Below are 24,399 nucleotides of genomic sequence, written 5' to 3'. Positions count from 1 at the left end.
GCACCGTACAGAAAGGTGCAGCTGGCCCAGGGCCATGGAGCTTTGAGTCCCAACCATCAGACTCCATAGCCTAGGCACTTAACTGCTACACTATGTATTTCTTTTTCCTTAGTTTTTTCTCACTCCTCTACTAAACTGTAAGATATATGAATCATGGGATACATTTAGTTTATATACCATTTCATACCAATATCCAATATAGTACCAAGCATATGGAAAACATCCAATTCATCTAATATCTGACCAATTAACAGGTGGTGGGAGGAATAAGTGAATGAATGAATGAATGAATGAATGAGGTGATAAAAGAACTTGGAAAACCATAATCCAGATTCATTATGAAAGAATGGGGTCGACATCTTCAATTTCCTATGTCTGTATCTCTGACTGGGGGTCTGTTATCTCTGCTCCACATAGTCAGACCTGCATAATCAGTAATAATTGGTCTTTTCTCCTTTGCAAAGCTACTAAACAGCAAATGAAGACTCAAATAAGAGTCAGTCACTTCTTTTCAGACAGATCATAAGTGAACATGTTCAAAACATAGAAAGATATGAGTTAAGGTTGAGAAGTTTTTGCATTTACCCTATCTGCATTTGACAAAGGAATACTTTGTTCATTGAGAGTAAGAACCCAAAACTGAAAATACTGTATACATATATAAAGCCCTTTGCTGCATCAGGCACTGAGGAAATATAACAAACATTTTTTAAATGAACAATTTTCAGTCAGTAAACTAAACAGTTCAGAGTCTCCACTTGATTTACAGAGATCTAAGTATAAAAGAGTTCGTGGTAATTCTCTTTCATGGTGGCAGAAGGGCTTTTAAAAATAAATCATGTGGAAAATGTAAGTAGATAAGAAGAGAAAATTACAATGTATACATATGTCAGTTCCCACTGTCAAAGTCCAGAATTAATTCTGCTCTCAGAAGAAAAATCACAGCAAAATCATAGCGAATAAGATTGCCAGAGAAGTTATTAATTGATACAATCACATACATGTACACAAAAGCTATTAACCTGTTTCCTCAGGATAATATAAACAGGGTAACAAAGTCAATGCTAACAAATATCAACTTCCATGCTCAATATGGACATTACAGCCTGTCTCTGCAGAAGTGACTCCTGACTTTATCCGCCAGTCCAGGAGCAAAAGAAAACAACCTTCTGTAAATGGGCAAGCATGTTATGAAACTATTAACATGTCTGCCTTTTGCCTGAAAAAGAGCTACATTTGCTGTTTTGAACAAAGAACCATCAGCAATATCTGTTTTCAAGCCAAGCTTATTAATAGAAATGTTTTCAAAGATGATTTCAATCATTAATAAAGGACAATGACTAAAACAGAGAGGCTCAATTAGAAAACACATGCTGCTTCATCAATGAAACAGAAGGTAATCGCCTACGCTGTGGAAGGGACCAACGCTGAGGGAACGTGGAGATGCTGGTCAGTAGACAAATTATACCTGAAGGCAATGAAGGAATGAAGAGAAAATGCCCTTTTCTGAGGGGGAAAGGAAGAAGCAGGGCTCTGTATTTATAAAGGTAAATGATTGTGGTACTTTTTAATTTTTCCTAGAAATATAAAGTCACCTCTCTTCATGTGTATATTCTTTAAAACCAAGCCTCAAAGCCATGGGAGTATTGTACTGCAGAATGTGAATACCACCTTACTGGCAGCTTCTTGGTTCATGTCCCTGTGGCTACTGAGAACTATAAGAAACCTACGAACTGCTCTTGTTCTAAACAACTGATAAAATGAATACAAGGGTAGTAATTCCTCTGTCACAAGGACATACTGTTAAAGCAAACAAAGAAACCTGGAATACAAATCCTACATATTACCATTGGTCATGAGTTCACTGTGGACATTAGTCACAGTTTTCTTCTTTCCCATCCCTGGTCTCATCCTGATGGATCTCCTCTCCATTCATTCATTTCCCTTTTTGATTAAAAAAATAATAATATTTGAGACACCTCTTGAGTCTTCCCTGCTCTTTAGGATAAGGCTTAAAATTCAGGGTCTAAGAAAATAGTCAATTTTAGACTCTGGAGTAAAAACTTACAGAATCCATTCAAAGCACCATGTAATAGCCTTCCAAATGAGATTTTTCCACTGAAAAGCCACAACAACTGAGCTGAACTGAAAAATAATCCAATTATTGCAAAGACACATTCACAACACCACTCTTGCTGACCATCTTCCAGATGCCTGAAAGCTCAATTCTCATGATTCAACAAAAAGGCCCGAGTCTTCTGCTCTGGTGTTGACAGCAACAGTACATTTCCTGTTTTGATGGGGGGAGAAAAGTACAAACTTTTTTCAGGAACTACATAACTTAGTTTAAAAAATGCCTGCGCGCCCTGGCCGGTTGACTCAGCGGTAGAGCGTTGGCCTGGCGTGCGGGGGACCTGGGTTCGATTCCCAGCCAGGGCACATAGGAGAAGCGCCCATTTGCTTCTCCACCCCCACCCCCTCTCCTTCCTCTCTGTCTCTCTCTTCCCCTCCCGCAGCCAAGGCTCCATTGGAGCAAAGATGGCCCGGGCACTGGGGATGGCTCCTTGGCCTCTGCCCCAGGCGCTGGAGTGGCTCTGGTCTGGGCAGAGCAACGCCCCGGAGGGGCAGAGCATCGCCCCCTGGTGGGCAGAGCTTCGCCCCTGGTGGGCGTGCCGGGTGGATCCCGGTCGGGCACATGCGGGAGTCTGTCTGACTGTATCTCCCCGTTTCCAGCTTCAGGAAAATTAAAAAAATAAAATAAATAAATAAATAAATAAATAAATAAATAAATAAATAAATAAATAAAAATGGGCCCTGGCCGGTTGGCTCAGCGGTAGAGCGTCGGCCTAGCGTGCGGAGGACCCGGGTTCGATTCCCGGCCAGGGCACACAGGAGAAGCGCCCATTTGCTTCTCCACCCCTCCGCCGTGCTTTCCTCTCTGTCTCTCTCTTCCCCTCCCGCAGCCAAGGCTCCATTGGAGCAAAGTTGGCCCGGGCGCTGGGGATGGTTCTGTGGCCTCTGCCTCAGGCGCTAGAGTGGCTCTGGTCGCAACATGGCGACGCCCAGAATGGGCAGAGCATCCCCCCTGGTGGGCAGAGCATCGCCCCTGGTGGGCGTGCCGGGTGGATCCCGGTAGGGCACATGCGGAAGTCTGTCTGACTGTCTCTCCCTGTTTCCAGCTTCAGAAAAATGAAAGAAAAAAAAAAAAATGCCTTCGCTATAATCACATTTAATATTATAAGCAGTACTTTGTCTCTGAAATTACACACATCTATAACAAAAAATAATAATATTGTACAAACAATACAACAAACACTTGTTAAAGTTAATGATAACAAACGGCAACAAATGTGGGAACATATACACATCCTCGCCAGTAAACTTTAAACTCTGTCGTGGATTTAAATTCTTTGAGCGGAGGGCCCAATTCTTCCTCGAGTTCATTTGACTTTGCTCAGATGAATCCCTGCTATAAAACAAGGTCCTGGGCATACAACTGTGAACAGGTCTCTCCCCTATGGAGCTTTATATTCTAGGAGTGGTGACAGTAACCTCAAAAAGTGTTAAAATTTTAATTGTAAATGTTAAAGGGACAACAGAAATAGGAGTAAAGGACTGAGAGAGAAGTGCAGAACTGGGATCTCTACTTCGTTTATTAGACAGAGGGTCACTGGAGGCCAAGCTGAAAAAGTGACATTTGTGAATTAAGCAAAGAACAGAAACATGAGAAAGTGATCTAGCAGAGACCAGGAGCCACGCACGCAAAGGCTTTGAAGCAGTCTAGGAGCTCGGCCTGTGTAAGGCTGGCTAAAAGGGAGAGCAAGCTGGAGAGAACAGTCTGAGACGAGACGGGAGATTCTAAACTGGGCGAGTCCCACAGGATCAGAAGAGAAGGAACTTGCCTATTACTTTGAATGTAAAGGAAACCTGATCTGCTCTAACTTTGGCAACAACCACTCCTGTTGCTCCAGAGGAGAAGGGACTGAGAGGACGACAAGAGGCAGCAGAGGACTCCGCTGTGAGGAGTCTAACAGTCCCAGCAAGTGATGGTGGGAGTGAGACCAGGTGGCGGCCCTGCTGATGGAAAGATATGGATAAATTAAAACTAAGTTTTGGAGGCAGAATCAACGTGACTTCCCTCCGGGACCATAACTGGGAAGTGAAAAGCAGGACTCAAATATAATTCCTAGGTTTCCTGAATCAGCAACTACTTATTCAAGTGCAGGTGTTAGGTAAGCATTTAGATGGGGGTGGTGGGGCTGAAGCTCAGAGGAGAGGATGAAGCTATAGCCATAAATCTGAGGGCCAGCAATAAAATTTTACCAAGTGGGTTTTAGAAAGGGCATGGGTTTTGGAAACCTGGATCTTCTACTTGCTAATCTGTGTCCTTAGGAAAATTACATATTTAGCTTTCCCACCTACAACATGATATTAAAAAAACCTATTTTTAATAGGATGGTCTAGAGCAGAGACCAATAAACTTTTTTCTGTAAAGGGCCAGATAATAAGGATTTTGGACTTGGTAGCCATAGGGTCTGCATCAAAAATAGTCACTGCTACCACTGTAGCATGAAAACAGCCACAGACGATATGCAAACAGCTGAGTGGGCTTGTGTTCATATAAACTATATTTGGAATCTAATGAACACAATAAACTGAGGAACAAAATATAAACAGAGGCAGGGTCATCGGGAACAGAGGGACAGCTGTCACAGGGAAGGGGGAAGGAGGGATGGGACCAAGGAAGCTGAAGGGATTAGCTGAAATCATATATACATAACAGGTATATACAGACAACAGGGTAGCAATAGCCAGAGGGAAAGGGGGTGGAGGTGTGGGGGACAAGTGGGGGAATTGAGGGTGGGGAGAAACTTTGCATGGGGCATGGGGGGACACGATGCAGGGTACAGAGGGTGTTATATTGAGTTGGATACTTGAAACCATGTCAACACAATAAATTAAAACTAATTTTTTTAAACTGTATTTACAAAAATAAAGGCCACAGTTTGCAACCCCCTGGTCTAGAACAGCAGTTGTCAAAGTGTGGTCATAGACCAGCAGCATCAGTAGCACCTGGGGATTGTTAGAAAGGCAAACTCTGGCCCTCACCCCAGACTTACTGAACCAGAAACTCTGGGAGGGGTATGGTCGTCCAGCCATCTGTATTATAAAGAACGCCCCAGGTGAGGCATGCTAAAGTTTGAGACTCCCCCCATCAAAAAAATGAAATACATATTTACATCTTAGAGCTATTATTACTGTTCATGCATACCTATTATTATTATGTATTATTATTATTATTAACCTGGCTCCTGGAAATTTACAGTATAATTCCTAAAGATAGAATCAAACACTGGATAATTGTGGTGGGTCAAACAAAAGAGAGATAAGAAACTCTGTTAAACTATGCAGTGTGTTTACTTAAAAATACTTGAGAAATTAAATGACAGTGAACTTCACCAATCTAACAAATGGTGAAGCTGAACTCTGGTCTATCTTTATGTAATAGTGTCCTTACGAATGACAGGAAAGTGAAGGATGAGAGTCTATCTGTAACCTTTTCAACTACTTTAGTTTAGAATAAAAAAATATGAGACCCTGGCCGGTTAGCTCAGTGGTAGAGCGTCAGCCTGGCGTGCAGAAGTCCCGGGTTCGATTCCCGGCCAGGGCACACAGGAGAAGCGCCCATCTGCTTCTCCACCCCTCCCCCTCTCCTTCCTCTCTGTCTCTCTCTTCCCCTCCCGCAGAGAGGCTCCATTGGAGCAAGGTTGCCCGGGGCGCTGGGGATGGCTCCTTGGCCTCTGCCCCAGGCGCTAGAGTGGCTCTGGTCAAGACAGAGCGACGCCCCCTGGTGGGCAGAGCGTCGCCCCCTAGTGGGCGTGCCGGGTGGATTCAGGTCGGGCGCATGCGGGAGTCTGTCTGACTGTCTATCCCTGTTTCCAGCTTCGGGAAAAAAAAAAATGTTTAGGCTTTGTATTTAAAGAATAGGTACAATCATGCGTCTGAATATATTTTACTGAATCATAATGTATATAAATATTGCAAAGTATTACAAACAATTTTACTATGATATAAAAGTATATATCATTACATAGCATAATGTATAAAATGATTAAAATATACAAATAATGCATCTTACTATCATCATACAACATATACAATAAAGCAAGGGACATTGGGATCAAGTTGTATAATCTTAATTACCTTGGGTGAAGGAAAAAAAAATATGTAAATTTTAAGGTTAGATAAAGCCCAATGACCTGGTGAGCTGATGTATGGTTTTGCAGGCATTCGAGTAAAAATAAGTGGTTCCAAAAACGGGGGAGGGGGGGCACCACAGTAACATCAGCATGCTCAACTATGCTATATATAGCATCCAGTGCAATAGTCATGTGTTTGGAAAATGACATCTTTCACCACACTAAATTTAGGTTGTTAGTAAATATGTTATTGGTTTTATACTTGTGTTTGTATTTTGTAAATTGGTTTTGGTTTTAGAGTTGCTTAAAATCTACAGCTACACATATATGAAGTTTATATCTACATTTTTGTGAACATACTTAAATAAAGTAACAGTAAAATAATTACAGTATGTTAACAACTTAATTTACCTTTAAAAGGGTTCTGAAGCCCTCACAGATTGGCTCAGTGGCATAGCATTGAGCATTGGCTCAGTGTGTGGAAGTCCGGGGTTCGATTATGGGTCAGGGCACATAGGAGAAGCAACCATCTGCTTCTTCACCCCACTCTTTCCCCCTTTTCTCTCTCATTCTCTCTCTCTCTCTCTTCCACTCCCGAAGCCATGGCTTCAAAGGTTCAAGCCAATTGGCCCCAAGTGCTAAGGATGGCACACTGGCCCTGCCTCAGGACCTATAATAGCTCAGTTGCCAAGCAACAGAGCAGCAGTCCCAGATGGTCAGAGACTTTCCCAGTTGGGGGCTTGCCAAGTGGATCCCAGTCAGGGGACATGCAGGAGTCTGTCTCTCTGCCTCCCCACCTCTCACTAAATAAATAAATAAATAAATAGGGTTTTGAACAACCATAAAAGTTTAGACTGTCAGATGTTATTAATATGTCCCTGATACTCTATGACTAGATGGCAGAAAGGGAAAAAATGTAGGATTAAAATTTTGGTTGGTTTAGTTTCAGATAATCTTGACAGAAGTTTTTGCAGTCCCATCAAAAGCCTATTGAAGTTATTATTATTTAAATTATTGATCTATTCCAAGTTTTATTTCTTATAAGAAGCTGAGATGGAAAGAGGATTTCCAAGTAATGGGATGTTCCTGACTAAATACACAACCTAAATTTGCTGCTCGAGTTCTTGAATTTGTAAATGCCCTTAACCAGTTAAAGAGTCTTTACTTTGGAACTGTTGTAGATTTTTACACACGTTTCTTAAATACTCAAATTTAGAGCCCTAGAACATTGTGCTATCCATATTATATAATTTGTTAGTAATTTATCAATTTGAATTCTAAGTCAAACAGTGCTTCTGTTTGAGCAAATCAAGTACCTCACAATTGCATCATCACACACATTTTCATATTAGGTCACATAATCTGAAGAAACACATTTATGGCTTGGGTCTTTAACAAACCAATAAACAAATCTGTTTTCAGGCCCTAGATGGTTCCAAGCTTTTTCAATTCACCTCTTGCGCTGGTTTTAGCCATTTAATTCTCATTAGCTGGGCAGCCCAAAAGTTATTCTTCTGTTTACCTGGAATTAAACTAATGGTCTTCCTGCTTGGTTCTGCAAATATTTCTCCCCCGTAGGTATCTAGCAGCATGTTCTTCAAGCCTGTTGGGATAATCCATTATTCTGTGCTGGACAGCCGGACTCTGCTGCTCACCTGAAGGCCACCTAATGCCTGTTGCCTAATCCTTTAAATATTGTGCAGTCTGCTTGAATAAATTTCTTCCCAGTTACTAAATCTGTTAACCACTGCATACTGCTTTTATTTTAGTTTTCATATGGATTTTGTAAAGGCCTGTTGGGCATGAGCAGAGCCTTGTGGTGGCAGTGGGTACAACCCCTCTATATTCATCCATAATTCTCTTATCTAATTGAAGCAGGTTCAGATCTCTGTCTAGTTTTTATTGGCAATATTAAAGCAATATTAAAATGGGTGGCGTTATATTCTATTTTCTGACCGCCCTTTACATTTTGACTTGCCCCATTGAGCCTACAGCTTTTCCAGTGGTCTCGGAAAAGGCAACTGGTTAGCTTCACCAGCCTAACAAATGAAGTAGGTTTTTACTTCCCGTTAAAAAGAAAAGGGCATACTGGCATAACTATATTCAAATACACATTCAGCATTAATTATCATTTGACAAAATTCACAGGCACATTTAACTGTAGAGAATTTCAATATAAATGTAAAAAATATATAAATACTCACTTATACATGGAATATAAAATACATGCTCTCACTTATATATATATATGAAATCCATAAATATCCAACTTTTTTTCTGTGTGTGTGACAGAGACAGAGAGAGGGACACATAGGGACAGACAGGAAGGGACAGAGATGAGAAGCATCAAGTCTTTGTTGTGGCTTCTTAGTTGTTCATTGATTACTTTCTCATATGTACCTTGAATGGGGAGGGGGCTACAACAAAGCAAGTGACCCCTTGCTCAAGCCATCAACCTTGGGCTTAAGCCAGGGACCATAGGGTCGTGTCTATGATCCCACACTCAAGCCAGTGACCCCACGCTCAAGCTAGTGAGCCCATGCTCAAGCTGGTGACCTCAAGGTTTCGAACCTGGGCCCTCTGAATCCCAGTTTGATGGCTCTATCCACTGTGCCACCACCTGGTCAGGCCAAGATATCCAACTCTTAAATGCAGAGTAGAATAGTGGTTGCCAGGGGCTGACGGAGGGGAGAAATGGGGTATGTTGGTCACAGGGTACCAGCTTCTAGTTATTCAGGATAAAGGAGTGCTGAAAATCTAATGCACAGAGAGCATGGTGACTATAGTTAATAATACTACATTGTATACTTGGAATTTCCTAAAAAAGAAGATCGTAAGTTGTCTCACCACAAAAATAAAAATGATTTCCAGCTCAATCCCTGGTCAGGGCACATACAGGAAAGATCAATGCTTCTGTCTCTGCCTCTGTCTCTCTCTCTCCCTTCTTCTCTCTCTCTAAAAGCATAAATAAATAAATATTTTTTTAAATGATAATCGTGTGAGGTGGTTGTTGGGAAAACAGCTGTGTTAGACTTGCTCGCTAGTGTACTGGCTTGATTAGTATGTCAGCATGTGGAAGGGTCCTGTGTATAGCATATGTGAGGCTATGGGTGCTTGCACTCAGGGGAGATTGCAGATGGTGGATTGCAAATTGCCTGTCTGCCTGCCACCCTGAGGGGCTATCATTTTGCTGTTTGTTTGCATGAGAAGTGGTTTTCCTGCCTGTTGGCTCGTCCACCATTGTGATAGTGTATTAAATGGTAATGGCCCAACGCTTTCCGGCTCCACAATTTCTCTACTGTCTGCTTGAATCCAAAGTGGACCTGCCTGGCTTCAGCCACCAGCATTACATCTGGCATAGAGGACAGGATTCAGATCAGATCCGTATGGAGCTGCTGACACCCTTGAAGAGTGGGGTAGAGGCATGGTTGTTGTTCTCTAGCATATGGCTCCCCATGGCTGTCCTTTTGGGGGCCATGGGCTGTGTGTTTTTTATAGCCCTGTGAGAGAAAACCGAGAGCTCTGTGTGAGTAGTTGCACAACATCAAGAGCTCCAGGGTGAGCTGCAGACTGAGCAGCAACAATGGCATGAGTTGGAACGGTCATTAGAGAAAGAGTTGCAGATCCAAGAACCGCAGGTCAGGTTGCAGGCTGTGAACCAGCAAGGAAGTGAACTGGAGCAAGCACTGGAGCGGGAGGGTGACCATCTTCAAGAGCTGCAGTGTGAGATGAAGGCTAAGCACCAGCAGCGCCTGGAACTGGAACAATCTCTGGAGAAGGAATTACAGGTTGCAAGTTGCAGTTTTCCCTGGAAGCTAAACGTTGCAGCAACAGGTGTTGGAGAAACAACTACAGCAGTAGTAGTCAACCTGGTCCCTACTGCCCACTAGTGGGCATTCTAGCTTTCATGGTGGGCGGTAGCTGAGCAACCAAAGTATAAATAAAAAGATAGATTTAACTATAGCAAGTTGTTTTATAAAGATTCATTCTGCCAAACTTAGAGAAAATCTGACATAAAGTACTTAGTAAGTAATTATTATTATATGCTTTAACTTGCTGTAACTCTGGTTTATAAATTTTATAAAGTAAAGTTACTTCCCTACTTTATAAATCATCATTACTGTGGAACCGGTGGGCGGTTAGAAAATTTTACTACTAACAGATACAAAAGTGGGCGGTAGGTATAAAAAGGTTGACTACCCCTGAACTATAGGTTCAAGAGCTCAAGTCTCAGCTTCAGGCCAAGAGCCAGCAACCATAAGAGCCAAAGCGGACATGGAAGACAGAGCTGCATTCATGCCAGCAAAGTGGCTGAGTCAGCAGGAGCAGGTGTTTACAACTCCTCCTCTTCCGAGAATGAGGAGGTCCAGGCTGAAGCTGCCATCCACCAACTCAGAGCCCGACCAGTAGTCGCCAAGTAAAAACCCAGCAGCCAAGAGTCCCTCAGGGGCAACCACAGCCCCTTCCACAGGTAGTGGAGCCCTGTGGTCTGGCCCTACACTCAGGCAGAGCTGATGGAGTTGGAGGTGCAATTCAGGCAGAAACCCACTGAGCCCCTGGCAGCCTGGTTGCTGCAGTTGTGGGATATAGGGGGATGGCATCATGCTCTCTGGAACATCGAGAAATTGGCTGCCATTACCATGCATTCTTCCTTGAGGCAGCATCTTCAGAACTACCATGACAACCCTGGAAACCACACCCTATTAGAATGGGTGATGGCTGTCATTCATTCAGTCTGGCAGAATGCTGGAGACTTGCTGGGGGCAGTGAGTCGGTGACAGTGCTATAGTGAACTGCCTTGGGTCCTTCAGGAATTAGGTATGAAGAATGCTGCTTTCAACATGATGTCCTGTGAACCAGACAAAAAAGTATTTATAGCAGGGATAAGAGATTTCATTCTCTGCAGCTCCCCATCAGCCCTTTTTGGGTCACTAGTGGCTATCCTGGCCCCTATGTGAGACAGCCTATCAATGCAGTTACACAAATGGTAGCAGATTTGCAGGAGCTGGAGGCAGCATGGAATCATAAAACTGTGAAGGCTGCTGCCCATGCTGCCCCCACAACTAACGAGGGAAATGGGCCTGTAAAGGTTACTGAAACACAGATGTGGGTAGATTTGACTGCGGATGGGACAGATAGAGAGAAATTAGATAGCAAGTCTAATAAATTTCTTTTGGAGCTTTGGTAGCAGCTTAAACCAGAACAGAGGTTCCAGCAACTGAACCAAATGGCCCCAGCAGCTACCAAAAAATGGTTGGTGCACAGGAGGCACAGTTACAAGATTATATGATGGAGACATCTGAGGGACAGAAGGACCCCCAGAATCCGTTATCCTAGCTTGAATAGGAGGAAGGCTGAGGAACCTGTTCAACAGGGACAGGCAAGGGTCTGGATAGCCCAAGTGGAACTGGCAATCCACTGGTCCCCTTCTAATGTGTAGCAGGTGTTGGCCTTAGAAGACAATGGTGCTTTTTTGTAGCAGCAACAGCAACAGCTAAGAGAACTGTCAAGGTGGCACAGGACTTGAATGTGTTTGACCCTGCCAAGCCCTATAAGCTTGCTGAGGGGTTTCGATGGAGCTTGTGGCAACAGACAGAAAGCTTATGAAAAGGCATTGAGGTCCATTGATAAAGAGCTATATGGCTAATTGCCTTTAGGACATTTACCTTGGTGATTTGCACAGACAGCTGGGCTGTCTATCATGGACTAATCATTGAGTGCTGTAATGGTCTCTTGGACTGTGACCAGAGGGCAGCACCAGCTCCTCTGATGAATGGACATGCCATTTATGGACAGTTCTATAAGAGACCTTGATGGGGTGACACAGCACGTGTGAAGGCCATCCTGCACCAGGAAGCTGTTCCCATCCAGTTGCAGAGATGCACCAAGAACACAGCCCTGGACTACACAGGCATCCCACCTACTGAAGGGTAAGGGGCTAGAGGTGGGTGGGCCTCCAGTTGATGCCCTGGGCAAAGTGCTCATGGAGACGTTGTGAAGGGCACCTTTGTAATTATTGTAATTACTGTATAACTTGTGCTGCTGCTGTAATCTCTGTTTATGTAATACCTCTCTCCTTACATAGGGACCATTGCAGAAATACCTGCATTGGAATCATTGCAGATTGTGGAGTGAGCAACCCTAAAGGGGTGGAATGTTAGGAAAATGGCTGTGTTAGGCTTGCTCGCTGGTATACTGGCTGCAAACACTTTGCTTGATTAGTGCATGAGCACATGGAAGGGCCCCTGTGTGTATAACCTATGGAAGGCTATGGGTGCTTGCACTGAGGGGAGTTTGTAAATGGTGGATGTGGATTGCCTGTCTGCCTGACACTGTGAGAGGCCACCATCTTGCTGTTTGATAGCCTGAGCAGTGGTTCCCACCTGCCTGTTTGCTCGTCCACCGTTGCGAGACTCTATTAAACAGGAATAGCCCAATGCTTTCTGGCTCTGCAGTTTCTCTACCATCTGCCCAAATCCAATGCAGACCGGCCTGGCCTTGGCCACCAGCCTTACCATGATGAATACGTTAATAAGCTTGATTGACTGCAGTAGTCATTTCATTTGATACATATATCAAAACAGTACATCTTAAAGTATATAAAACTCTTGTTAATTATGCCTCAATAAAACTGGAAAAAAATGAAACTGCTCTATTAAAAAAAGAGTGGGAAAAACTGATAGCATAAAAGTTCATAACACTAACAATTAAAAACAGTTTTCTTTTTTTTAATATTTTATTTATTGATTTTTAGAGAGAGGGAAGAGAGAGAGAGAAGGGGGAGGAGCAGGAAGCATCAACTCCCACATGTGCCCTGACCAGGCAAGCCCAAGGCTTCGGACCGGCAACCTCAGTGTTCCAGGTTGAAGCTTTATCCCACTGCGCCACCACAGGTCAGGCTAAAAACAGTTTTCAACAACTGCATTCTAGAGCAGCATATAAGAGAACAGGGTTTAGAACCTGCCTGCCTGGATTGCAATCTGCGTCCATGACTACAAGCCTGTTTTCCTGGAGAGATAGGTTAGCTTTTCCATACCACTTTTGTCACCTATAAAATGGGGGGGAAACGTAAATACTTTACATGGCTGCTATGAAGATGAAATGTGATAATCAAAAAAATACACTAAGGCAGTGGTCCCCAACCCCCGGGCCGCGGACTGGTACTGATCCATGGGCCATTTGGTACCAGTCCGCAGAGAAAGAATAAATAACTTACATTATTTCCGTTTTATTTATATTTAAGTCTGAACGATGTTTTATTTTTTAAAAATGACCAGATTCCCTCTGTTACATCCGTCTAAGACTCACTCTTGATGCTTGTCTTGGTCATGTGATACATTTATCCGTCCCACCCTAAAGGCCGGTCTGTGAAAATATTTTCTGACATTAAACCAGTCTGTGGCCCAAAAAAGGTTGGGGACCACTGCACTAAGGGCAGTGCCATCACCCAGCAGGAGCTGTATAAGGCTATGGTTGCTTGTGCTAGAGATAGATGGGGAATTTGTGGATGGCGGATTGCCTGCCCACTACTGTGAGGGGCCATTTTTGCTGTTTGTGTACTGGAAAAGCGGTTTCCCCTGCCTGTGTGCTTGTCCGCCATTGTGAGACTTTATTAAACGAATGGCCCAATCCTTTCCAGCTCTGCAGTTTCTCTACCATGTGAACCTGCCTGGCCTCAGCCACCAGAATTATATCTGGCGTAGTGGGCAGGATTCGGAGCAGATGAGTATGGAGCCACAGCCACCCTTAATGGGTAGGATAGAGGACTGGTTGTTGTTATGGCTCCCCGTGGCTGTCCTTTTGGGGACTGTGGACTGGCTGGTTTTTACAGCCCTACGAGAGGAAACCGAGAGCTCTATGTGAGAGGTGGCCTGAGGTCAAGAGCACCAGAGTGAGTTGTGGACCCAGCGACAGCAATGGCTTAAACTGGAGCAAGCACTGAAGGAGGCCAAATGGGTTTATGAGTTGCAGCGGCAGTTGTTGGAGAAACAACTGCAGGTTCAGCTTCAGGCCGAGAGCCGGCACCCATAGGAGCTAAAGATGGAGCTGTGCCAGCAGAGTGGCTCTGAGTCAGCGGGAGCAGGTGTTTCCAGGTCCTTTTCTGAGGATGAGGAGGCTCAGGCTGAAGCTGCCATCTGCACACTCATAGTTTGGCCAATGGTCATCCAGAATGTAAAAACCCAGCAGCAAAGAGTACCTACCAAGCCCCCGGTAGGCTTGCTGCAATTATGGGGCATTGGGGTGGATGGCATCATGCTCTCCGGAGCAGAAGAGGAGAGGCTGGCCACTGTTGCTATGTGCTCCTCCTTGGGGCAGCGTCTTCAGAGCTGCCATGATGGCAGGGATGAGGGGGGAGGCCTGAGGTTCTATGTGAACCTAGTTGCCTATAATGGATCTTTACCTTGGTGATCAGCACAGACAGCGGGCTGTCTATCATGGACTGACTCTTGGACTACAATCAGAGGGGGGCACCAGCTCCCTTAATGGATGGACAGTATGAGAGACCCTGATGGGGGGGGCAGCTTCAGTGGACGCCCTCGTGCACCGGGAAGCTGTTCTCACCCAGCTGCAGAGACGCACCAAGGACACTCTATGGTTTCAATGGACATGGCCCTGAGCTGTACAGGCTACCCATTGTAGGCGGGGGGCCTGTACAGCTCAGGGCCACCTACAATGGGGGGCCTTGTTGGCACCATGGAGTGGAAAATTGGAGTTAGGCCTCCAGTTGACTACCTGGGCAGAGTGCTCAGGGAGACATTGTGAAGGGTACCTTTGTAATTGTCATTTTCGGTATGAATGTAATGTACCTATTGTGAGGCGAGCAACCCTAAAGGGGTGGAATGTGGGGCAGCTGTGTAAGGTTTGCTTGCTGGTTTACCAGCTGCAAGTGCTTTGCTTGATTAATGTGTGAGCATCTGGCAGAGGCATGTGTGCATAGCCTGTATAAGGCTATGGGTGCTTGTGCTCGAAAGAGATTGGGGATTGTGGGTGGCAGATTGCCTGCCTGCCACTGTGAGGGGCCATTTTTGTTGTTTGTTTGCCTGAGAGGCGGTTTTCCCTGCCTGTGTGCTTATCTGCCATTGTGAGACTTAATAACAGAATGGCCTAAAGCTTTTCAGCTCCACAATTTCTGTCTGGCTTCAGCCACCAGCATTACAATTACTAAATTAAATTATAATTAATCTGTCCCTCATTTTACAAGGGGGCTACATCTAAGTAACTGCATGTTGACTTGACTCAAAAATGCCAACATGGCCCAGATGAAACAACCATCCAGATGATTTAACAAAACAAAGGCCCTGCAATTAAAGAAAAGAAAATGAGAGAGAGAGAGAGAGAGAAGGAAGGAGGGAAGGAAGGAAGGAAGGAAGGAAGGAAGGAAGGAAGGAAGGAAGGAAGGAAGGAAGGAAGGAAGGAAGGAAAGAAGGAAAAGAGAATTGTTGCAGTAATTATTCAAAGTGGCCATCATCTTACTCACCAGTGTCAAATCTGTTTCTTTTTGCCTGATTTTCTTAATAGCCAGTATACCAAACATGCTGAATGCTGTTATTTCTCTAGATGCAAATAAATCTTCATTTTTTGCAAAAACTTATCAGAACATTAGGATATATCCCAAAATGGCTTATTTCCTTTGCAGAACTAAAAATTTTTGCTTGAAAGGTAAAGTTTTCTCTCAACATCATCTTAGACCCTGATAGTCATATGAAATCTGACCGAATAATGCCTATCAAGGGAAGAAGATATGCAAAGCTATTAAGCTAGAAAATGAAGAGTTTCATAAAAATCTCCTGTAGTTAGATATCATTCCTCCTCATACTCAGCTTGAATTTTCAAATCTGAGAACAATGTTGGGCAAACAAGTGTGTTAGGCTTGCTCACCCGTACTTTGCCTGATTGGTGCATGAGCTCGGGGCAGCACCTTGTCTATAGTCTATGTAAGGCTGCACAAGCTTGCCCTCAGGGCTGCAAATTATAGATCTGCGGATTGCCTGCCACCATTGGAAGGGGATTTTTTTTTCTTTTGCTATTGTTTGAGGGGAAGCAGTTTTGCTCTGCCTGCTAGCTCGTTCACCTTTGTGAGACTCTAATAAACGGAATGGCTCACCATTTTCCAGCTCCGCAGTTCCTTTACCATCTGCCCAAATCCAATATGAACCAGCATGGCGACAACCACTGGCCTTACAATTGTAAAGATAACCAGAAGGAATACAGTGGTCACAGAACCAACCAACCACCTGAACAAAATCGCTGAGAGCCATGGTGCTCAAACTTGTGGCTCCCAGACCGGTAGTCTAAGCATAATCAAGGAACTTGTTAGCATCAGAAACTGATGTAATCTGTTTTAACAAGCCCTCTCGGTGATTCTGACACATAATCAAGTCTGAGAACCTCCGGCTTATGATAAACAAGTCCTGATACTGAACAGCCTTAATCTTCATTACAACTCTCCTTCTCCACTGGGAAGCTCTGGGCACACAGTTTTACCTTCCCCCAGATAGCACTGCCACGATTCTCCCATGGAGATAGAGCACAGTCCTCCACCTCAGATCAGGAGGAAGGGAGAGAACATAAAAGTAACAAGAGCCAACATGAGGGGAGAGAGGGCTACCTGTCCAGAATAGCAAAAGACTCAGTAAGCAGAACAAGAACTGTGAAAATCTCCACATTTCTATTTCTCTAGTTACCTGACTAGTATATTCACTAAGCTATTGACCATCAATTATGAAGAACCAAAAAATGACCTTGTTGAAACAGATCAATAAAAATTAATTCAGAAAGTGTTAACCTGAATGAAGCTCAGAAAAGATGTCCTTGCAAACTTCAAAAAATAACATAAAACAATTTCTGCTTTTTAATAGGGAAACTGAGATAATGCTATTCAGCCTCTTTCTAAAAGGCTATAAAGAGAAATATTTGAAAAATTTTAATGACTCATCCTAGATCTTAGGTAGATAATCAAATATTCTTGGATCCCTACAACTCAATTTATGCCAGTGAGATTTTTTTTAAGTAAGTAGAGTTAAGCACTTTTACTAGTTCAAATACCAAGTCTGGCTGAAATGTGCTAAGGCTGACATTTCTCTTGTGCAAGACTACACAGGCTTGAGTAAATGGGAACCAATCTGTGTTGGCATATATTTGACTTGAAACTGGTTGGTTTGCTCCCAACCCCCACCTGTCTTTGCACTTGGGAGAAACCACTCTGTATTAGACTATTAGGGTTGAGCACTCTTCTTAAGTTGACTCTGACCCTACAGGAAGGTCTGGAGCCAGAGGACACATCACTATGGCAACTCCCCCGAACAGATCCAAGCTATGAACAGTGCTTATATCTCTGAGGTCGCATATAGGTCCACCTCCAAAAAAAGATGAGCAAATAGATATTCTGCAAAACATTATCATTTTATATATAGAAACCACTATTTTCTATGTTCATCTCAGTAGCTCGGCAGGAATAAAAATTGCCACTTAACTACAGCCCCCATATATCCCTGCTTGCGCTAAGATCTAACTTTGTACTTGTTATGCTTGTGTAATTATTAATGGCGCCCTTTTTCCCCTGAAAACTGTCCCAGATTAAACAGTCAATTATACAGTCATGCCACAAACAGGTCCATTTCAGAAAAAGGACAAGAACAAGGGACAAACCAGAGGCACATTTATTTGAGGATGTTTCCAGACCTACTGCTCTGGGCTACCTTCCACACTTCATTCAGTGACTGTGGAAAACACTTGTGACTTTCTTAACCATGATCTTAAAAGTACAACTAAATAATAATTCTCCTCTTCAAATGTAGAACTCAGAGACAAAGCAAACAGCAGGTCTTTTTCCTTCTGATTTCAAGAGTGCCCAGAACCACCCAGAGCCTACTCTGTATGAGGCATACTGATGGATAGTAATAATGTGGTGAATTCATCCCTCTAACAAGTGCTGAAGAATCATCACTTATGGGAGTTTTACTTAATGCATGCTTCCTCAAAAATATTTCTAATGTTCTCTCTTATAAGAGCCATTTCAGGTGTATTCAGATACTCAAAAGGAAACATGGTGACAGCACACAATGTCTGATGACTGCACTTGTCCATCCAACAAATAGTAATGCCAAAGAGTGAAAGTGGCAGTCTGCAGATCTCTGAAGCCAACCTTCAGATTTGTTTTCTTTGGCCCAGAAGGATTTTTAAATATTTAAGATATTTGCTAATACTATAAAATGTGGAGTGATTCATAAAAAATTCTGATTTCCACTTTCCCTTGGGAAATCAGCTCTGGCAACACTGGGCTTATATCTTGTTAGTGCAATTTCTAACTGGAGCAGAACAGCACCTTTAGACACCCACTGTCTAGTCCTCCACAGTCCTCCCTCGACCCTCTTCCCAGGCATTTGAGTTTGTAACCCCTGATTTAGCGCTAGAGATAATATTTAGAGGGACAACATCTGGCCTTTCTCAAATTAACAAACAGAAATCCAAAATCTTTATTTTTTATTAAATTTATTGGGGTGACATTAATTAACATTATATAGATTTCAAGTGTAGATTTCTATAATACATGATTGGTATATTACATTGTGTGTCCACGACCCAAAGTCAAATTTTCTGTCACCATATATTTGACCTCCTCCTTCTTTACTTTCCCTCCAACCCCTTCCGCCTGGTAAAAACCATACTGTTGTCTGTACGTATGAGTTTCAGTTATGTATCACACATAGGAGTGAAATCAGATGGGTCTTAGCTTTTTCTGACTGACTTATTTCACACAGCATGATATTCTCAAGGTCCATCAGGTTGTCACAAATGGCAGCATTTCATCTTTTCTTATGGCTAAAACACAAGAGAAGTAAAGGCAAAAATAAATAAACGGGGCCCTGGCCAGGCAGCTCAGTTGGTTAGAATGTCACCCTATATGCCAGGGTTGCAGGTTCAATCTCTGGTCAGGGCACATTTAAGAATCAATCAAAGAATGCATAATAAGTAGAACAATAATTTGATGTTTCTCTCTCTCTCCCTCCACCCCTCCCTCTCTCCCTCTAAACTCAAAAATTTTTTTAAATGAATGAATGGGACAATATCAAACTAAAAAGCTTCTGTACAGCAAAAGAAACCAACAATAAAACAAAAAGTAATTAATGAAAGATTATATTTTCTTTTTTTTTTGTATTTTTCTGAAGCTGGAAACAGGGAGAGACAGACAGACTCCCGCATGCGCCCGACCAGGATCCACCCGGCACGCCCACCAGGGGCGACGCTCTGCCCACCAGGGGGCGATGCTCTGCCCCTCTGGGGCGTCGCTCTGCCACGACCAGAGCCACTCTAGCACCTGGGGCAGAGGCCAAGGAGCCATCCCCAGCGCCCGGGCCATCTCTGCTCCAATGGAGCCTTGGCTGCGGGAGGGGAAGAGAGAGACAGAGAGGAAGGAGGGGGGGTGGAGAAGCAAATGGGCGCTTCTCCTATGTGCCCTGGCCGGGAATCGAACCCAGGTCCCCCGCACGCCAGGCCGACGCTCTACCGCTGAGCCAACCGGCCAGGGCCAAGATTATATTTTCAAACAACTCCAACAAGGGGTTAATTTCAAAAATATATAAAAAACTCATACAACTCAACATAAAACAAACAATCCAATTAAAAATGGGGAGAGAACCTGAACAGACCCTTCTCCCAAGAAAACATACAAATGGCCAATTGATATATGTAAAGATGCTCAACTTTACTAGCTATTAGAGAATACAAATCAAAACTACAATGAGATACCACCTCACACCTGTTAGATTGCCTGTTATCAACAGGACAAGCAATAACAAGTGATGGAGAGGCTGTGGAGAAAAAGGAACCCTCATTCACTGCTGGTGGGAATGTAAAATGGTGCAGCCACTATGGAAAACAGTATGGAAGCTCCTCAAAAACTAAGAACAGAGTTGCCATATGACCCAGCAATCGCTCTTCTGGATTCTAACCGAAAAACAAAAACATTTATTCACAAAGATATATGCATCCCTATGGCTCATTGCAACGCAATTCTTAGTGGCCTAGACAGGGGAACAACTGAACGGTTCTTCCATAGATGACTGGATAAAGATATATATAATATATATATTACATAAATATATATATTATATAAAGTATATATATATTATATATATATATACACGCACACACACACACACACTAAGGAATGCATATCTTTAGATCAAAGACTCAACTGGGAAATGGGAATAAACAGGAAGTTATGTTTTTTCTTTTTTAAATCAAAAAGCCATGTTATTTCCACTGCTCCTACAGAATCAAAATAAGGAAATAAGCCTAAGCACATTATTATTTGTAAAGTAATAGCACATTCAGCCTTTAACACCTAAATACACATTCAAGGTAAATAAAAGGGATGTTTTTAATGGACCTACCAATGAATCCAGGAGTTATTCAACAGCTACTGTTGATAATTCAAGGTGCCATGACCCATAAATAAACTTTGACCATCAATGAAATTAGCAATGATGTGTCATGTATCAGATCAGAATAATTTTAATATGAACCACCAAGAATCACAAAAAGTTCTTGAAAGTCCTGGAAAGCTGCAATTTCCTCCTCCTTGCTGACAGAATCAAAGATGATAAAAACTCTCAGAAATAAAGAGCATGCTGAACTCCAATTCACAACACTGATGAGAAATAAAAATCAGTTTTGAACAAATAAGCATAAAATAAAATTTATTTTAATCATGTTTAGGATCTTAAAATAACTCTTAATAAGGTATTTTACAATATATATAACTGTAGTCACATAAGTTAAAATTGCTCTCTTCACATTAGGCAGTTCTGTTAAGATATTAAACTAGTTTACAAAGTGACTGGTGAAATACAAGACAATGAATGAGCTTTTGTTTTTTTCAATTCAGCCTCAGGCCTTTTGTGAGAATCTACTGGACAAACAAAAAGTCTTTCAATTACAGATAATATAATAATGAATTTTTAAAAATTAAAGTCTTATTTATAGAATTTTTTTTTCTCATCTGTCAACTTACCACATACCAGAGGAACAGCCACAAGGTGCTACTGAGACTTTACTTATTTGTTTATTTATATTTAGAGAACACTTTTTCCAAAGGATCCAAAGTACTATGCAAACATTAAGTAATTACCTCTAGAATAGCATTTTGGGTTTTTGATATCGTAAAGACTCTTCACCCATTTTTTTAATGCCTGTTTTCAAAGACACAATAACTATGGTAAAGGTATATTTAGATTCCTCTCACCGCTAGATAAAGAACCACGCCAGTTTTTAAGGAAGTAAAATGTACGGTTTGGTAACAGACACTTCGATTTAGTAAACTCTGGAGAAGTAATATTAGAAAACAGATTTCGACCTGTTCTGTGACACTGATTTTTTTTAATCGCCCAAATAGGTATTGATTCTGTCTCTAATCAGCGTATAAAAAACATTTTTAACAAAAATCTTTCTACTCAACATCTAAACGCAGATTTTGTATTTTGCTGAGAATCTGATAACTTAAGTAAACTTTTCTTAATTCCCGCTTCGAAAAGAGCCTCCCAGACCGACACCTGCAGGTGCTGCTGTGACTAGGATGCGATCATCCAAATGGGTTAAAGGGCAGAACTCCACCCAGACCGAGAGGAACGCGGGGCCTCTAGAAACCCAACTCTCTCCCTCTTTTGCTCTTAAACACAACATATGCGCAGAGGCCAGGCATGCCACCCCCAGTCACACCCAAACACAGCGATCCTCCCAGGACGCGTGCTGCTCCCGGCATCCTTCCAGGGCGCACCCGTTCCTCCACCGTCCCAGGACCACTATCTGCCTGCCTCCCTGTCCCCTGCTCCTGCGTGTGGTCAGATCCCGCCACCCCATTCCCGCCTCGCCCCCGAACGCTCGCTTCCCCACTCAGGGTCTGGGGAGCCGGACCTGCCAGAGCTCAAAGGCGCCACGTGGAGAGCGCGCGCCAGCAGCCGGACCACAGTCGGTTCTCCACGTAAGGTCCCCGCGCCCCAGCCCTGCTACACTCCCCAGGTGCGCTGGACCCTCCCCCACGCCCTCGAGCCGCCGCCTTGCCTGATTGGGGTCCGTGGCGCGGAAAACGTGACAGGCCATCTGCGACTCGGGGTCGTCGGGCTGCGCCTTGATCAGGTAGGCAAAGTAGGTGAGGTCGTGGCTGTTGTGGATAAAGCGCGAGATGTGCTGTGCCTTGTGCTCGAAGATGAACACCGCGGTGCTGGGCTGCGCGGCCGCGGGGCCGGAGCCCCCCGGTGCCCCGGGTCCTGGCGCGGGGACGCAGCGTAGAAAGGGCGCGCTGAGCACCAGGAGCACCTCGCGGGCCGCCGGCGCCCCACAGCCGCCCGCCTCGGGCTTCTGGCTGCGCCGGCGGATCTCGGCCATGAGCCAGGGCAACATGGGCAGCGTGGTCCTGCGGTCCAGGCATGACCCCCCCACGTACCACAGCCGGAACCTCTTGTCGCCCGGTTTCCCCGGGCCGGGCTGTGCAGAGGCAGCCGGCTCGGGCTCCAAGGGGTGCGGGAACGGCTCGTCTTGGATGCAGCTGAGGGGCTCCATAACTCGAGCCTCACGAGGGCACCGAAACGGCGGAAAAGGCGCGCCGCGCCCAAACTCCTGCACTGAAGGCGCTGCCGCAACTGTGCCAACTGCCTGACCAGGACCCCGCGCCGCCCCGAACTCCGCGCTTCAGTGGCCCTGCCCCATGCGGCACTTTCCCGGGCGCGGCGCGCAGGCTCCAGCGGCGGGCACCCAGGGAGCGCCGGGCAGCTGCACTGGCAGGAGAGGGCGGCTTCGATCGTCACCCTCCTTCCTCGGGCTCGCGCCTGGGGGCCGACTCCCCCCTTCCTCCGCCGGCTCTCCTCGGCAAAACACCGAGGGCCGAGGGCCGCTGGGGGCCGCCAGCTCCAGCGCTGCAGAGCCGCTGCGGCCGCTGCGCTCGCCCCGGCGGGCACTGGGAGGCAGGGCAGGGAGCAGGCTGGGGGCGGGAGGGGACGGCTGGGGGCGGAGCTGACTCCTACCAGGGTGACCGGCTGTCACCTGGAAGGCTGGGGCCACCGGCCTTCGACGCGGGCAGCCTTCGGAAAAGGCCTGCGAGAACTGTTCGAATGGAAAATAACAAAAACAAAACGTGGCCTCGTGGGGGCCGCTCCTCCTCTTGTCGCCACAGCCCAGTTCACTGCTCCTCCTCCAACTGTTCCCGTCCCTACCTCGCTCCTTCCTTCCTTCCAGGCTGCTTCTTTAATCGGGCTGCTACCCCGCCTCTCGTCCTACGAAAGCATAACAGTGAAGTTGCCCCTCCGCCCCTTCCTCCTGCCCCTGTACCAGCCCGCCCCTCCATTCCGCCCCCGGGGCAGCACTCCTTCGCCTAGCGCGGGCATTCCTCGAACCAACTCGCCTCTCTCAAGTCGCCTAGACCTCTGTCCTCTTCTGGGCATCTCTGCTGCCCCCTGGAGAGGGGACCACGCTCAATGGGGTGCTGGGATTTTCTTTTTTTATTAACAATATTTTCATGGTTTTAATCCTTTCTAAAGATTGCAATGATAATTTCTGACTCTTATTTCCTAATAATCTCAAAAAATACTCGTTTTTAAAATCACAATATCACAATAAAATATTGTAATTCCAATTTAACATAAAAATATAACATTGTATAAGAAATGAATCTCCCTAGCTCTTAGTACAGCCAGCTTCTTAAAATAGGGGGAAATTATATTTTATTCATTATATATACTCAGTTCAGAGCTACAGTGGAGATTTCTCACCATTTAATATGTAGTAATATGTATTTACAAGGAATTCAAAAAAAATGTTCGGGATAATTTGTTCATTCTAATTTTAAAACAGAAAGAGAAGTATTCTTCATTCATTTTAGCAAATTGGACTCTTGGCTTCTCTTTTCATTCTTACAAATTATAGTTAAGAATTAGACAAGAGGTAAACAAAACAAATGGGAAAGACACTGAAAATTACCAACTTTTTCCAAAATGCTTATCAGAAGAATGAAAACTTGGATTTCTGATTGTTTTTAGTTGAATGATAGTATCCCATTCTATAAAGCCCAATATTTTTTATCCTATTTATTTAAGATCACTATAATCAACTGCCATTATTCCTATGCTGAATTTCTGGGTTCACCCTGATGGCTCTCTTGTAAATAAGCATCTAAACTCTAAAATGGAGACATTAATTGCTTACT

General features: G+C 44.2%; 1 protein-coding gene across 2 annotated transcripts in view; it reads right to left on the bottom strand.

Annotated features, from left to right (window-relative positions):
• Window positions 1–23,126, bottom strand: part of TBC1D4 (TBC1 domain family member 4) — a 227,868-nt gene extending 204,742 nt beyond the window's left edge. The window contains exon 1 of one of the 2 annotated variants that reach the window (XM_066237875.1): window positions 22,263–23,126. In XM_066237875.1, coding sequence (XP_066093972.1) covers window positions 22,263–22,760 — 498 coding nt within the window. In that variant the 5' untranslated portion in view covers window positions 22,761–23,126. The remainder of the gene's footprint in view (window positions 1–22,262) is intronic. The other variant, XM_066237876.1, reaches the window with a different exon arrangement.
• Window positions 23,127–24,399: the final 1,273 nt, after the last annotated feature.

The sequence above is a fragment of the Saccopteryx bilineata genome, chromosome 6 (assembly GCF_036850765.1).
Source record: "Saccopteryx bilineata isolate mSacBil1 chromosome 6, mSacBil1_pri_phased_curated, whole genome shotgun sequence".
NCBI lineage: Eukaryota > Metazoa > Chordata > Mammalia > Chiroptera > Emballonuridae > Saccopteryx > Saccopteryx bilineata.
The sequence above is the reverse complement of the archived record's forward strand: the minus strand, read 5'-3'. Positions and strand labels throughout refer to the sequence as shown.